At 28.7% G+C, this 17,540-nt stretch overlaps 1 protein-coding gene across 2 annotated transcripts; it reads left to right on the top strand.

The window, feature by feature from the left end:
* Positions 1-1,038: 1,038 nt before the first annotated feature.
* Positions 1,039-5,234, top strand: LOC105846759 (uncharacterized). Of its 2 annotated transcripts, none has more exons than XM_065818563.1 (3): positions 1,039-1,166; positions 3,216-3,290; positions 4,223-5,162. In XM_065818563.1, exons 2-3 carry the CDS (start codon positions 3,221-3,223, stop codon positions 4,876-4,878), a joined length of 726 nt encoding a protein of 241 aa, XP_065674635.1. In that variant the 5' UTR covers positions 1,039-1,166; positions 3,216-3,220; the 3' UTR covers positions 4,879-5,162. The 2 variants fall into 2 exon arrangements, with proteins under 2 accessions (XP_065674635.1, XP_065674637.1); XM_065818565.1 differs by having other exon boundaries at positions 1,137-1,347; positions 4,223-5,234.
* Positions 5,235-17,540: the final 12,306 nt, after the last annotated feature.

The following is a 17,540-nucleotide window of genomic DNA, read 5'->3' as shown; positions in this document are numbered from 1 at the left end:
AGCGAGAATAACGCCTCTGCGCTCGTGGATACATTAAAAGTTCTTAGCTTTTCTTGACTTTTTCATATAGAATAAAGCGTAATAACTGCATATAAACTTAATAAATAAAATACTTAACGTAATAACAATACGTAGTATTAAGTTACTTTTACATGAAAGCAAGGACGTATTAGTAGACGTATTAATATTTGAACGTCCTTGCTTTTACGTATTTTATTAATTTTAAATTACCAATTACGCCAGTTATTAATTTTAGCCAATTTATTATAATTTAGATTGAGAATTAATTGAGAACCGTGTATACTAAATTTGATAGAAATAAAAATTAAATATTTTATCTATTCATTTTTAAAATGCTCCTTAAGGTAATGGTAGCCGATTTAAAATATCTTAAGGTAATGGTAGCCGATTTAAAATATCTTAAGGTAATGGTAGCCGATTTAAAATATCTTAAGGTAATGGTAGCCGATTTAAAATATCTTAAGGTAATGGTAGCCGATTTAAAATATCTTAAGGTAATGGTAGCCGATTTAAAATATCTGGATAAGAAGTGATTAGGAAACTTAATATGTTTAAAAACTTAAGATGTTTTGAAAATATTGCTAAAACATAGGTAACTTTGAAAATTATTGCTTTTTTAAAAAACGAACTAAATAATATAAGATTTTAGGTGTATAAATGTATTTAATACTATAAATTTTAACGTGATAATTCTGAATATGTTTACTAAAAAAACGTGACCATCACAAGTTTTTGAATAATTTTTAATGTTTGTTAAAATATTTGTTAGAAAATTTAAAATTTGCAACGAATGTAGCTAAAGGCACATTTTTCAAAAAAAATTCTAACCAATTAGTAACAAAAAACAGTAGTTATTAATAGAAAAAATTTCAAGAATTATTGTTGTCAAGTAAATTTATTATCATATATTTGTGTGTCGTCAAAACTTTTTTTTTGTATCACAATCTATCGTGTTCATATTGTGACAATCATAAATGTTTATTACTAACACAATAAGCTAATTACAAAACGCTTAAAACAAATCTTGACATTGTTAAAAATATTAACCAAATGCGTGGTGTAATCATGCCGTTTCACTGTGTGTACCGGATATCCACTTAAAAAGAGCGAGCTTAGTTGGCAGGGAATAGCCAAGCAACTTCAATGTAAATAATTAACCACAATAAGTTTTAATAAATAATAACTTTCGATAACCTTTTTCATTATAAAAAAATATGGATTTTCAATATTTCTACCCACTTAAGTTGATTACAGTGTTTATAAGATCATTCACTAATTTGTTAATAACTTCGAGATTATTAAATTACGGAACAGTTTGTTGAAATCGTGAGTACATTTTTGTATAACTTAAGTTTTTATTTAAAACATTTAACGTCAAAGAGTTAAATGATAATAGATTTGATAATGGTGTTAACAAGGTTTAATACGTTTATTATAAATCTAGTAAATTCAGGGGCAGCCATAAACTTTAAATTAAATATTTATATCTAGTTATATTTAATTTGAAATATAAGAAGAAGTGAAGTAGAGCTCAGAGAGCAAAATATATATATATATATATATATATATATATATATATATATATATATATATATATATATATATATATATATATATTACTCATACTAAATAAAAATTAAATTCAGGGGCAAACGCGGCACCTGTTTTTAACTACCATTTACATATATAAACTATATTTATTTTGAGATAAATAATTAGAAAACTATTTAAAAAATAATTTATTCAAAGTTGAGATTAATTATATTCTTTTGAAGTCGTACAAATATAATATATTTATTATATATTTAAAATTAAATAAATATTTACTTTGTAAAGTAAAATTTTTGATTGTTTTTAATTGTCTTACGGATTGTCCGTAAAGTTGGTACTCAACGCCGTTAATGCAAGTTCTCAAACTTGTTTGTTCTCGGTGATAACAAAAATATTTTTCCGGTATAGAACATTTGTTTATAAACAATAAATGTTAAGTTTTAAAAGATATGTTAAGTTTAAACAATATCCATATATATTTTTTAAAACTCAACATATCTTTTGCGATGGAGTAAGAAAATATGTATGCATATTTTCTACAAAAAAAATAAAATATATATATATATATTCAAATAAACTATATATATTAATCTATGGTAATTTAAAGACCGGAATTTTAGTTAAATAGTTTTAAGGCATTATAAAATAGGGGTGGTTCACATCACAGTAATGTTTAAATTTTGAGCTTAGACTTTTAAATAAACCTTAAAAGGTTTAACTTTAAAAGTCTGACTAGTCGTATGTCAATTTGTGTGTTCTTCACACTCAATAAATAAATAAACAATAAAAACTTTCATATAAAATGGAAAAAACAGATTTTAAACTTGAAATAACTAATTTTTTTTCGACCTTTAATATGTTTGCAGACATATGACTGGTTAGAAATTAAACATATAACTTAAAACTTGTTTGAAAAAGTTGTTTTCTCAATTTAATATTTTATCTTCATTGGGAGCAGTACCATTTTATAGCAAAATATGGCTCATCGACTATAAAGAAAAGTTTTATATCTAAACTTAAGTAATTTAAAAAAAAATTTAACTTTGCTTGATTTTAGACAAACTAAAGCGCTAGGAGAAAAAAAAAAAAAAAAAAAAAAAAAAATATTTGGGCTGAAAAAATGCAGTGAAACATAACTTTTTTATAAAAACGCAAAATTTGTGTATTTTCCAGTACATGCATTAACAGCGTTGAGTACGCTTTTATTTCGACTCTCCCCCCTCCTTCCTTTATCTGTATTTTGCTAGACGCTTTTTTGAGTACCCTCCGTTTCTCTAAAAATACATAGGCTTTTAACCTACCTTCCTAACATTTTGTGATATTTATTTATGACAAAAACAAAGTTTTGGGTATTACCAACATTTTTTAAACAAAGACTTGTACCCTAGACAGTTATATTCTTTACTTTATATCTCAAATCATTTTTTGGCATTTTCTTTTAACATTGGGCATGTAGAAGTGATTGAATTAGCTCTCTCTCTCTCACTCTATCTCTCTTTATATATATATATATATATATATATATATATATATATATATATATATATATATATATATATATATATATATATACACACATATATACATATATACATATATGTACATATTTATGCATGATTATAAACAAGCGCATGTATTTATAGGAAAGATGAAGAAAATATCTATATTCAATATGTTACTGGTAGCATCATTAATGCAGTTGGCAAGGCAAGAAATAGGTATGTTTTTAAATAATTGAGTTTGAAGTAGATAGAAACTAAAAAAAAAGAGTAGGTGTTTATTATGTTTTGACAACGTGTCAAAATTTTTAAATAAAATTAATTTTATGTATTCGATTATTAAATCACATTAAGTCAACAAAGCAATCAATATGATTAATTAGTCATACATTTTAAGTAAATGATCTTAAAAGCTATATAACTTAAATTGCTAGTATAGATGTGCACTTTGACGTCACACTGAAATAACCTGCGTCCAGGGGCTTCGGTACATACATCAACTAACAAATAGCCTGACTCGCAGGGGAGTGCTGCTACATTGACTGAGGGTTTGGAATGGGACAGCAATCTTTTAATTCAGTATTCTTCATTTTTTTCTTCTTTTTCTAAAAACGCTGTAAAGATAACGCTGTAAAACGCTGTAAAGATAAGCGAAACTAGTGAGTGTGTGCATATCTAAATCAGCTATAGAAGATATATATATATATATATATATATATATATATATATATATATATATATATATATATATATATATATATATATATATATATATATATATAAATATAAGTATTCTTAGAGCACCTAAAACAAAACTTAACAAAAAAAACTAATAGTTAATATTTTGAAAAGTTTAATACCTACCACGTATATTAAAAAATTGAACTTTGTGGTTTTAATGTTTTTAAAGTATATTATACCATGTGCATTTTCTGTTAAAACCAAAAAAGTTTAAAAAATGGCAAAAAGTTGTTATTCTTAGTTTTATTGAACTTTGAATTTTTATAGTTCGAAGTTTTCAATTATAGCATCAGTTTTAACTGAAACATTTGTAAATTTTAGTTTAAATCACCTTAAAAATGGTTTTGTGTTAAACGATACTTTTTGAATAAATACTCCTACTGATAAATGTTTTATTTTTTTACTCCTAGCGATAGATATTCTGAAGGAAATACTTAAAAACTTTAACAGAACGGGTTATGGAAATAACAAGACAACTTATGGCAATAAATTTGTTGGTGAAATTGATCAACACAACAAAGCTTTATCTGCAACAGCGAATACATATCATAAAGTTGATACGTATCAAGAAGAAAACCAATCGTTGCGATTATTTACTGGTGATCATGCTAAGGATCAGTCAACACTTTCAAAACTTAACTCTCTTTTAGAAAGTTATTTCTTTCATAAAATTCCATTAAATAAACAACCAAGCTTCATAGGAAAAGTAACGACCAAACAACTTAATCGTTTTTCAAAGGAGTACAAAGAAAAGGCAGAAGCTAAATTACATTCCTTCAACACTAACGGAGTTCCTTTGAACCACAACAATTGGAAATTAGAAAACGATATTGCTCAGTTAAATCCAACTATACCAACACAGGGAATCCCTTGGAAAAAAGAGACTTCTATAAATGTCAAATGGTTACCTCAGAGTGAAAAAAAACAACTATATGATTATTTATGGAGTGGTATATTTACGATGAAAAACGAATTTATAAAAAGACAAAAAGTACTAAAAGCAAATGCAGTAAAACGAGTTGTTAATGATTTAAATGAGCTGTTTTTGCTTGATGAGTTCAAATAAATGTTTCGTACTTATATTTCCGAGATTTTTAAAGTAGCAAAACATTTAACTACGTCAAGAACTATTTAAACGTCATTAATTTAAATTAATTGTTTAAAGAAATTGCAACATTTCAAAGTTCCTATTAACAAACAAGAAAGTAACATGTTTATTTATCTAATGACAGCGTGTTAGTTGTTAAAATTAGCCTATTTAATTATGATAGGAGTTGAAGTTTTAAATATTGTAAGTTTTTAAATATTTAAATGTTTTAAGTATTACAATATTTACTAACCGTAACAATCTACGAATTTCCTCTCAAACTTTAAGAACAAACAAAAAAGATTGTATTGAATTCATATTAATTAGTTTAATATAAACAATTTTATCTTTTATTTTTATCCCAATATATTACAAGTTAGCCAATCCATTAATTTTGTAACTATGATCAATTTTTCAGTAAAAACATTGTGAATTTGTGCTACGCTCGCAAAAATTAAGCAATTTAAGTATTTATTTCCTCCTCTCGTTATAAGAACTTTTTTTAAGAAAATTAAAAAAATATACTATTAGCTCAAAAGCAGTAACTTTTTACCGCGCTAATTTTTATCTATAGTAATACTGAGAGGTTAAGAAAACCTATAATTTTTCTTTCTTAATATTTGTAGTTCCTAAGTTAAAATGGGTCAAACATTTTTTCTTTAATAAGCAAAGTTACTATCGGAGTTTTTTTGTATATAGTTTTTGAGACTATGTTTAAAGACTATGGGACAACTTTTTTTTTTTTTTTGTAATTATTTTAGTTGCCTTCAGAAGTCCTTACGGTCTTACCGCGGGAGAGCATTTATCAACAAGTTCACGCCTCCTTCCATACCAATGTCGCTTGTTGGGCTTGAGCTGGCATCTCTGGGTTTTGAGCCAGAACTTTAACCACTGCGCTACGGCGGCTCGATTGCACACTAAGTTTTTTTTTTTAATATTACGGAACTAAAGGTAAAACTTTCAGAAAAAATTATCAGACGACAATCCTTTTTTTGTTTAAGATTAAAAAGCAAAAATCACACATTTTTGAATATGGGGCTAACTTTAAATGTATTTATCTCAGAACATAATAGGTGCTCGCGAGGTATCTTATCCTAATTGAAAAGAGTAACTCCTTATACCTTTAATGGTCTAAAGAATCTGAGAAGAGTATTGTTTACAAAAACACTTATAAGTCGTTATTCAAAAGCCAGCATTTAAAAAACAACTATTATAGGAAATGGAAAAATATAAATAAATAGACTTTCTGTTATTCCATGTTACGGTTTTTGAATGGAATAAACAAAAGTAAAAATTGAAAAATTAAAGGGTAATATTGCATTGTTGAAATAAGTCGAGAACAAAAAGCTAAACTTTTTGTATATTTGTATAAAAAATAATTTCGCTTCGGAATTACTCAATGCTTTACTTTTTACTGTCTTTACTAATTACTGTCTTTCTTTTAATATGTTATTGTTAAAACCATAAATCGATTTTACTTATCCTTCTAAGCCTTTGATTTTAATGCATTGTTGCTTCAAATTCCTTTTAGATTTTCAAACTGTTCACCTACAAGCTTTAAGACTACGTGCTGTTTTTTACAGTAACGGTTGTAAAATTCTACAAATTATTTCACTGCCTTTTAACTTTAACAAAAGGAAAGGTTAGCTAATTGAAATGGTTTATTTCTTCAAAAGCATTTTTTATACAGTTCACCATGTAACTATCCCAGACTACCTAATAAGAGTAATGACTTTTCTTAAGATAATATTTTGAAAGTTAGATTACATAAAGTTAAATTTGTTCAAATTTTGATAACATAGACGACATAATCAAACTTTTAAAAGTGAATTACTTCGTTTCCAGGGTACCAACTGCCCTCATAAACAACAAAAATCCAATCGTTTTCATGCCAAGCATAAAATATATCAATGGCAATACTTAAAAATTCCTTTTCTTTATTCGCTACTTCTTCTTGATCTGCAAAAAAACATAAAATTATTTTAACAATAATTTGAATCTTTAAAAGTAATTACTGCTCTATTACAAAAAAGTAAAACGATTTAAGATCGATTTCTTAAATCAGAGAAAATAAACAATAATGATTATTGGATCAGTTAGAAGAGCGTGTTTGACTATTTATGTATGTACTCAAAATAACATTAAAATATAGAGATAAAAATAAAAAGAGTGAATGAAATATTTATTACCACGATCTGCTGCTGTCTTTTTTTCTTCTCTATCAGCATTAGTGTCGGTAACATAAATAGTTTCATTTAAACTTTTGTCTTTTTTAGGTTGGTCAAACGTAAAGATAATGATCTTATTTGCTAAGTTGCTTGTTTTCAAGCTCAGAGTTTCTTTCTTATTAAAAGGTGCTTCTGCTCTCGACTATACCTTTTCACAATACTTCACCTTTCATAAAAAGTAATAATATTTATAAAAGGCGAAGTATTATTATATATATTATATCAGATTATACATTAAAAAAGTCTAAAACAGTTTGATATTTTTAAAAAATAATTTTTTATTTTCTTCTTGTTCTATATATAAATAAACTTAATGATAAATTTAAAACCAACCTAAAAAAATTTTAGTTTTCAATTCAACAAAGTTTGAAATATAAATATAGTTTTATAATTGGTCCTATACAACGCATGCTGATCCTATATGTTGTTGAGTTAGATTTAATAGGCTGTGTCTGAGATGTGTAGCTAGTGGTGTTGTGGTGGTGTAGAAGCAGTGTAGCTGATAGTAGTGTCACTGGCATAGATTCTGGTGGTTGAGATGAAAAAAGCTTAGATTGAGGTGATAGTGTTTCAAACGTATTCGCAATTTGTAATTTAGATTGATCATTTTTTTGGATGTTGAGTGAATAAATCCAGTATATTAAAATCCAGTGACTATTTGAGTGGGTGTAACATATTCACCCAGAGCTAATACGATTTTCTTGCATTTTACAAAAATATTCTTTTCACAAATTACTGATCTTTTTCTATGCATAAAACTCTTGGAGCAATTTACACTAAACTCTTTTGACAATAAATGCCGACATGTAGCGGCTGCAAATTATGTGACAAATGAGGTAGTAAACAAATTAACAAGATATTGTTTTTGATACTAATAAATAGGTAGGAGGAAGCATGTGCCAAATGTATATCTATGACTAAAAAATATTTGGATAACCTAAGCTCGATTTATTTAATTAAATAAACAATTAGTTAAACTCATTTTTAACAAATCAACTAAGCTATTTACCTGAGCATTTTTTAGGCCACAAGCGTGTACGTTCTTGCCAAAAAAAAATGTTCAGGTAAATACAGGTAATACAGTTGACTTTCAATTTCTCGACTACTCGATATCTCAAACTTTTGTGTATATCGAACATTATTTCCGGTCCCTTGCGTACTCGTTTAAGTCAAATTCCTCGCGATACCTCGACCTCTTATTATTTCGAACTCTTTTCCCAGTCCTCTGAGAATTCGAGATACCGAGAGTCAACTGTAGTTGGACTTTTTTTAATAGTACGAACGCTTACCTTCCACATATCTGGACAGAGATGTTGCCTATACAGCATTGTTTGGACTAATTAAGTATCAATTTTTGTACTGACGTATTTCTGATTTATATATAATATATGGGGCATGACAATAACCAACAGCATTGACTTCCAATTTCATAATTAATTTTTTCATTGTTGCCAACCAATTTCAATGATCGCTTAGCACAGTCTGCAAACTATGCGTTGCTTTCCTTGATCATTAAAGAAGTCATTTCATTAAAATTTCACAAATGACATAAAGTGTTTTTATTAATATCTGTTTTATTGAAATCTCTTTGCAGTGTGTTGAGATATTTTGCTACTATAAACCGGTTTAAAATTTTTTTTAAACCGGTTTTAAACTCAACCGGTTGATGATTGTTTGTGCCAATCTTTCTCTGGTGTACCATTCGAACAGTTGAGATTGACCTTGGTGTTGCAAATATTCGGTAACTAAAGTAATGACGTTATTATAAGCTCTTCCAAAGCCGCAATCGGATAACTTGATGAGTGTATCTACCAGAGTTGATTAAAAATGATCTTTTTCTTCGGTGATTTTTTTTTGTTGCGTGCAAGTTTTTTTTTGGTATATTTGTACTAAAATGGATTTGATAATAACACTATCTAAGAAAATTTTTGTTGTTTGCTTCAAAGTTTTATATTTTAATTGCCTATGTCAAAAATATGTGAAAAAATAACTTCATTGAGCACACAATTTGCTTATACGACAACAGCACGAAGAAAACTCGTTTTTTGTGAAAATAGAACAATTATTTTTAATTTTTGTCATTATAGTCAAGTAAAAACAAAAATGACACAGTCGGAAATCGCTCAACATGGTTCAGAAATGTTTAGATTTTCTAGATTTACGATTGTACTGTAAATTAATCTCTCGAAGTAGCCGCCAAATGTAGTGCCCAATTGTGTTTTTGTCATACAGTCCTTGGTAAGTTATGTCTTTAATATTTATACTGACCTTGGTAACAGTCTTCAAAGTCCAATAAGTTTTAATGAAAGCACTTGCTTTGCTTCTTAAAGTAAGTTTCCATGTTCTTCATGAATTTGTTGAGATGCGATCAAGGATACGAACATTCAAAGACATTCTGCATCCCATTTCGGCGTAACTCTTTTTGTGAGTCTGCACCAACTCCACATAGTTTTCAGCTTTGTGATTACCCAGGAAGCCCTGAACAACTGCAAAGAAACTGCTCTAAGCCTCTCTCTCCGTCTAGTTGAACAGCTTTGTGAAATCTTTACATTTTATAATTTTCTTGATCTGTGGTCCGACGAATATAACAGTCCTGACCTTAATCTTGGACATGTTTGAAAAAAGATCTTGAATGTATTAAAATGCTGCTGACTCCTTGTCAAGAGCAGTGACATATAGCATAATGAGGCCTAACTTTATGCGCAGCGGTGGCATAAGCACTTTATGAGGTTCTATTAGCGGCTTCCACTTCACATTGCTTCTACCAACAGAAAACTCGGTCTGTTGAGCACCAGTCCTTTGGGCGATAATGCGCCTAAGTGTCATGACTGTCCCAGAGCCAGAGGAAACAAGGAAATTTTGTGACCTCCTTGAAGATCCCTATGGAATGATATTAATTTGAAACCGCCGATGACCTCCCATCCGTAGTCCTCATACTTTAATGCACTAGACAACATTTTAACACTCGTATAGTTGTCTTTGAGATGCAGAGAGTGAACAATTGGGGTACATGTGTAGTTGTCTTCATTGTGAAGCAACACGGATTTGAAGCTCCGGGATGAACTGTCTATGAATTGACGCCATTCAATAGAATTACATGCAGCACCTATAGCCTGGAATAGACCGGCATCATTGTTCTGGATACCAGAAGCTCAGCATTCAATTTGTAAGTCCAAGGTCCCTAATTAAATTGTTCACGTCTTTCTGTTTAAGGAAGCACGACTTTCTATCCCCAACTTTATCTGCAGAATCGTAGTACATATCTTCAGTTTTTACCATGTTATCTGACTTGCTGCTGTCTTCGGAAGATGGCCGATGCCGCCTAGAAGCATTTGGAACAGGCAGATTGGGGCTGTGTGGTACTGGGGGGATAGAATTATTATAGAATATTTCCTCATTTCCCCAATATTCTTCCTTCAAAACTGAGTTTAATAATTCTACGATGCTCTTGCTATCACTGTATAGTGTTAAGTCTTTTATATCCCTTTTATATCCTATTACTAGCTAAGTTTACCAGCCATTTTCCAACAACTAGATCCTCTTTTTCCACACGGTGAAGCAACTCTTTCATTTTTTCTTTACAATCTTCAGAATTTTCTTACAATTTTCAGAAAAGTTTTTACAATCTTTTTTTACAATCAATTTTTTTCAATCATTTTATTACAATCATTTTTTTTCAGTTTCAATTTCAATTATTAATTACAAATCAATTTTACAATCATTTTTTTACAATCATTTTCTTAAAATCTTCAGAAATGAAAACTTTTTGCTACCGTGTAAAGTCCAATGAGTTTAACTAACTGGCTGAAAAGCTGTGAAAGTGTGACTGTTTTTAAGGCTTCAAATTGTACCACATTGTCCGTTTCCATATCAGTTCCCCATTTTTATTTCGTTCGACTCTCAATACTAAGAAACGTCCCTGTTCAAAATCTTGTGGAGGTTTACATTGTGATTCGAGTTTATGTAGATGCTTCGCTACATTTTTAGCAGTTTCCCCACTTTCCTTAACAGATGTATCATTAATGTAGTTATCACATGCTTTCTTTACGGTTGGATTTAAGTTGAGCACAGGCCGAAGAGTTGTGGTCATTATTGTTGGAGCCACATTAATGCTAAAATGTATTCAGGTAAAACAATAGCGTTTTCCATTTATAATCACGCCGTTTTTTATTTCGTTTATCTCGATCTCTTTATTTCTTGTCATACTAATGACACCACATTTTATTTCCTTTATTTCGTTTACTTTTTTTCTGGTCGTAGTAACGGTATCACATTTCGCTGGACAGAACGGTTTTTATCACCATAAATGATGACTCCTTTAAATTTTTCAATTGCATTCATCCCAAAAGTCAAATCAAACCCAAATGTCTTTATTTTTACAATTAAAGAATTAACCATCCGGTGTATTCCATCAATTTCTAATTTGATTACCATTTCACCCAGCACTTGCACAGTTCCTCCCAAAGTTGTGATGAGTTTTTGACTTTTTAAAACAAAACCACGCGTGGATTTAGCATAAACCACAGTGATGAAGCATCCAATTAATGCTGTTCGGAGCATTCCGTTTATTTTCACTTTTAATGATAGCAACCTCATTTCTGGGAGAATACTGGATGCCATTATTTCCAAATTCTCCCTTTCCCTTTTAAACTATGCAATAGTTTAAAGCAGTCTTTAGCTTAATGATCTGAGTTACTCGTTCAAGGGTAACAACAATTTCCACAGCCTTTGCAAACGTTAGTTCTTCAGGTTCGACTAATAATCGTTTGATTGTAACACCATCGTTAAAACCTGTGATGAGTTGGTCGTGCGTTCTATCATCTCTATCCATAAATTTGCATCCGTCACTTTTGTTACTTGCTTTTTTTATTGTTGCAAAATAAGCTTCATGATGTTTTCCTCGATGTCTACGTAGGTAACTGAGTCATTTTCTGATATGTAGGCAAGCATTGACCTTCCAGTGCAAAAAAAAATCTGTGGTGGCAAACATTTTATTATTATTGTTTTCCTTTTGGATTCGGTTACGTCCATTGCAGTTACGTATGTTCGTAGCAGGCGGACGAACCGCTGATAGTTGCTATCGAATACTGGTGTCATAACACCAAAATAGCTTATTGAATTATCGCGTCCATGAATCTAATAAAAAAAATATATATATTTCTAAAGTTTTCTTATAACCTCACTAATCTACACAAAAAATCTTCTCCCTAATATACAAGTTTAAAAGAGTCCCACGACAACGCTGTTAATTACAATCGTTTAAACAATAAAAAACGCGAAACTTTCAACACGCATCGACGTGATTTCTAACATGTACAATTCACTAACATTAAAATAAAACACTCACAAAGAAGATATTTATGTATTTTAGCAGAAAAGCACACCTGATCATTAAAGAACCCTGTCTGTTACAATATCGCATTTCAGGAATAAGTCAATTGGGCCCCATTCAAGTCTAGACTTGAACCCTTTGGAATATATTATATAGACGGCTAATAAGAATAAATCATGTAAGACGCACCATAAAAGTTTCTACAGCAACCTATCACCGGAGCATGGAAAAGTGTTTAGCTGTTAGTATCATCAATGCCTGTCGGTCATTTCAACAAGTTTATGAAGTTGATGAATGTCATATTGAATAAAACAGCTCTTGTCATTTATGATAGTTTGCAGTTAATTTTTTTTCTGTTCTCTTCAAAAATAAATATTGTATGAACTTTAAAAGTTTTGTCTGTAAAAATATTCAATTTCGTACCGAAATTTTTTCTCAGAAGTTTTAAAAAAACAATCATCTTGCATCACTTAAGTGTTAGTATTTTACCCATTTATTAGCCTTCCGATTTTCGTTAACCATTTTTTTCTAAACCATACCATTCTCTATTTAACCAAAGTTTAGTGCCTCCTTGCCTAGTCGGGGTATGTTGAGCAGAAAAAAAAAAAAAAAAAAAATCAAACGGCACTATCATATTCGAAGAAAAGACTTCGTTAAGTAAACATTTTAAGGTTTATAATGTATAGGAATTCTTTTTAATTAACTAATATAAAAAAGATCATAACATAAATAATAAAATATAAATAATCATAACACTGCATAAATTTCTTTTTTAAAATAATAATGCAATTGAAAATATGAATATTTGCTAAATTTTGAAACAATTTTACTTAACTATTATCTAGTCATTAAAATACAGCGGAGAAAATAGAATTAGCCTCACCATGTGCTGATCCAATATTTTGTAAATCTGTAAACAAGTTAGTGTGGTACAACTTTTGTATCCACACACATATAATTACTGTTACAAACAACAACTTTTTAGATTATAATATAGCATAATTAAATTGCGGAACATTTGATAAAACCATAAAATGTATAATACTTGATATTTGCGGTAACAAATAGAATTAGCCTCATCAATAATTATTTTCAGTTTACTTGTATATTTTGATCTGGTGATACGCATTTGTGAGTTAGTTTTTTATTATTATTTGTAAGTTAAACAAAGACTGTGAAATCAGTGCTCATAAAGTTTTTAACATTTGGTTTTTGATACCTTTATTTGAAATGGGACGTGGTAAGCGTTTAACGAATGAAGAATTAGCAGTAATCAAAGCATACAAAGATACAGGCTTATCTAATCGGGAAATTGCAAAGAAAATTAAAAGATCTCCAAAAGTGGTTAACAATTACTTCAAGATTGGCGTTAATTATGGAGCCTATAAGGGAAGTGGTGGCAAACGTAAAATTGATAATCGTACTAAACGAGTTATTGTACATCGTGCTGCTGCTCAGCACATGACTGCATCTCAAATTCGTGCTGATTTACAATTACCTGTATCTGTTCAACGTGTGAGACAAATCTTACATGAAGATCCAAACACAGTTTGGAAAAAGCGTAAACCAAAACCAAAACTTACTGCTCGTCATAAAAAAGTTAGATTACAATTTGCGAAAGAACACATGTCTTGGCAAGAAGAGTGGCATCAAGTTCTCTTCAGTGATGAAAAAAAGTTCAATCTAGATGGTCCTGATGGCTATCAATATTACTGGCACGATCTTCGAAAAGAGAAAGAAACTCGGATGAGTCGTAACTTTGGGGGTGGAAATGTTATGGTTTGGGGGGCTTTTTCCTTTGCTGGAAAACTTCCACTGGCATGGATTTCAACAAAAATGAATTCACAGGACTACATTGACTTATTAGAAATAAGTTTACTTGAACATGGTGAGGAATTGATGGGTGAAACTTTCACTTTCCAACAAGATAATGCTACTATCCATAATTCAAAGCTTACAAAAGCTTGGTTTAGAGAAAAAAATATTCACGTAATGGAATGGCCCGCACGTAGTCCAGACCTTAACCCAATTGAAAATCTATGGGGAATACTTTCTAGAAAGGTTTATGAAAATGGTAAGCAATTTGAATGCACTTTGGAGCTGAAAACTCGTATCAGAGAAGCTTGGAATGAAATATCTATAGAAACTATCCAAAATCTTGTGACTAGTATGTCAAACCGCATATTTGAAGTCATTAAAAATTCAGGAAGCTATACTAAATACTAAATGAGCGAAAAAACAAAATATTTTCTTTATTTTTTGTATATAACGCTAATGAGGCTAATTCTATTTTCTCCACAAATTGAATATTTTTAATTTTTTTTTCCATTTGGAATTAATTAAGCATACCAATTTATAAACTTTTTAGTTGTAGTAGAAGTAACAAGAAATAAAGTAGATTTCATAATTGTTTACCTGCAATTTTTGTTAAATTAGAACAAAAAATAAAGGTGAGGCTAATTCTATTTTCTCCGCTGTATATAAATCAAAATGTTTAAAAATTCAAACCTGGTTTACGCGTTATTTGTTTGTTTAGTTTTATAATGATAATATTACACATTTTGAATTAAATATTATCTATTTATAAACACTTTATAAAACTTATTTATATATAGATAGACTTTATAAATTAATTTATTTACTATTGATATATAATTATATATCAATGATTAATAAATTATTTATATAAAAAATTGGTATACAATTATATATCAATTATACATAAATACAAACACACGCAGATATATATATATATATATATATATATATATATATATATATATATATATATATATATATATATATATATATATGTATATGTATATATATATATATATATATATATATATATATATATATATATATATATATATACATATATATATATATATATATATATATATATATATATATATATATATATATATATATATATATATATATATATATATATATATATATATATATATATATATATATATGAATGACAGAGTGCGTAATTTCATTAGAAGTTTTACAAGTCAGCAGCTCAGTAATGCAGCAAGATCTGTTTTAGAGCAAAAAAACAAGTATAAGTGTAGTTGCTAAAAAATTCAAAACTAGGAGAGATTAAAAAAGATTAACACGCTACGTCTCAAAACCAAACTGTGTTGGTAACCCTTTTGGTTTTTTCGGTTTTTAAAACCTAGCCTAACATTTTTTCAAGCACAAAAAAGTTTCTTAAACTGTTATTTATTGGGAATGGCATCCATATTTTATGGATACACTCAATGCACGTTAAGTACATTGATTATAAAAAGTACGTTGTCTTGCCTATAAGTGTGCTGTTAAATCCAAAACAAAAAAACCAGTATGTTGAACTATAAGCAAGATGGCTGGTAAAGAATGGATGACATATCTGATATCTAAACTATCTATTAGGAAACCTGAAGCAACAAGCTTTGGGAATTTAGCATAACAAATGCAAAAGTGTTTTATGATAAGTCATTTGAGGTTATAGATGTATACAAATTCAGTGCTTCACAAATATAGAATATTGATGAAAATGGTGACTCCACAGCCTTCAAATCTAGTAAAATTGGGGCCGCAAAAGGCAAGAGAAACGTTTAATAGGTGCACAACATGCAAAATTAAGAAAAAATCCATGAGATGCCATAACATTTTATGATAAACAAAAAGTTATCAGATTATTTGCCATTAGCTATGATTTGCACCAACATTAGGAAATGTTTCCAAAATATAAGTATCTACCCGTACAATGTTTACAACTTTGCTTATGATGATATCTTACCATCATTTGTCACAGACTGAATAGAACCAATTGTATTGCTGTTTAATTTGTTAAAGATGTTATTAATAAAACAAACAATTTTACTTGTTCCTAAAACTCCTGATGCATTTTCTCAGCAAACTTTGCAACCTTACCCAAAGCCAGCCCGAAGAAAAGTAAAATCATCTGGACAAAGAAAAAGAAAAGCTCTTATTCTAGCAAATACTCTTGAAAAAATTTTTTTGTTAAAGTAACAAACTAAAAAAATTGAAGAAGTTAGAAAAAACCATCTGCCTGTCAATCTTTTAGATATCATGGTTAAATATGTTACCTTTACATTAGTTATCAAAAAACCATATAATAAAACTAGGAAAGAAAATTTGAGAGTGCAGCCAAGACAAGTGTAATTAGGGCCTGGAGAGGATAAAAATGTGTTGATGCAATTTTTATATATATATATATATATAAATAAATATATATATATATATATATATATATATATATATATATATATATATATGTATATATAGTTATATATATATATATATATATATATATATATAATTATATATATATATATATATAAATATATATATATATATATATAATTATATATATATATATATATATATATATATATATATATGTATATATATATATATATATATATATATATATATATATATATATATATATATACATATGTATATATCTATATATATCTATATATATATATATGTATCTCTCTCTCTCTCTCTCTCTCTCTCTCTCTCTCTCTCTCTCTATATATATATATATATATATATATATATATATATATATATATATATATATATATATATATATATATATATATATATATATATATACATATATACATATACATATATTTACAGGGCTCGAAATGACAAATTTTTTTGTTCCGGATAATTTGTCCGATAAATACTCAAGTTTGGCGGATATATCTAATAAATATTTATAATTATTTATCATAATAATTATATAGCATTATGATACAGGTTAAGGCACTGATACAACAAATAACTCCAACAATCTTGTTTCTAGTTTTTGGAGTAAGATTTAGCTGGAGCAAGTCTTCCAAAGCTAGCTTTACTCCTCAAATGTGAGCTACAAATGGTTTGACACTCTCTATTCGATCTGACCACCTGGTCTAGATATGCTGTGAAGGAAACAACCAATATGCTTTGATAATTTTTCCCACCTCTTCGGATTAGAAACGAACTAGGTGTATATCTTTTGCTTAGTTCAGAAGTAGGTTATGGCTTCTGGAATACATTCAGCAGCATTATTA

Source organism: Hydra vulgaris, chromosome 14 (genome assembly GCF_038396675.1).
Source record: "Hydra vulgaris chromosome 14, alternate assembly HydraT2T_AEP".
In the NCBI taxonomy this organism is placed as follows: domain Eukaryota; kingdom Metazoa; phylum Cnidaria; class Hydrozoa; order Anthoathecata; family Hydridae; genus Hydra; species Hydra vulgaris.
The sequence above is the reverse complement of the archived record's forward strand: the minus strand, read 5'-3'. Positions and strand labels throughout refer to the sequence as shown.

Bases quoted from the DNA above. Each gene is read 5' to 3' on its own strand.
- LOC105846759 (XM_065818565.1), top strand. From the start codon at position 3,221: ATGAAGAAAATATCTATATTCAATATGTTACTGGTAGCATCATTAATG. The intron at 3,291-4,222 runs GTATGTTTTTAA...TTTTACTCCTAG, and splicing joins GTTGGCAAGGCAAGAAATAG to CGATAGATATTCTGAAGGAA.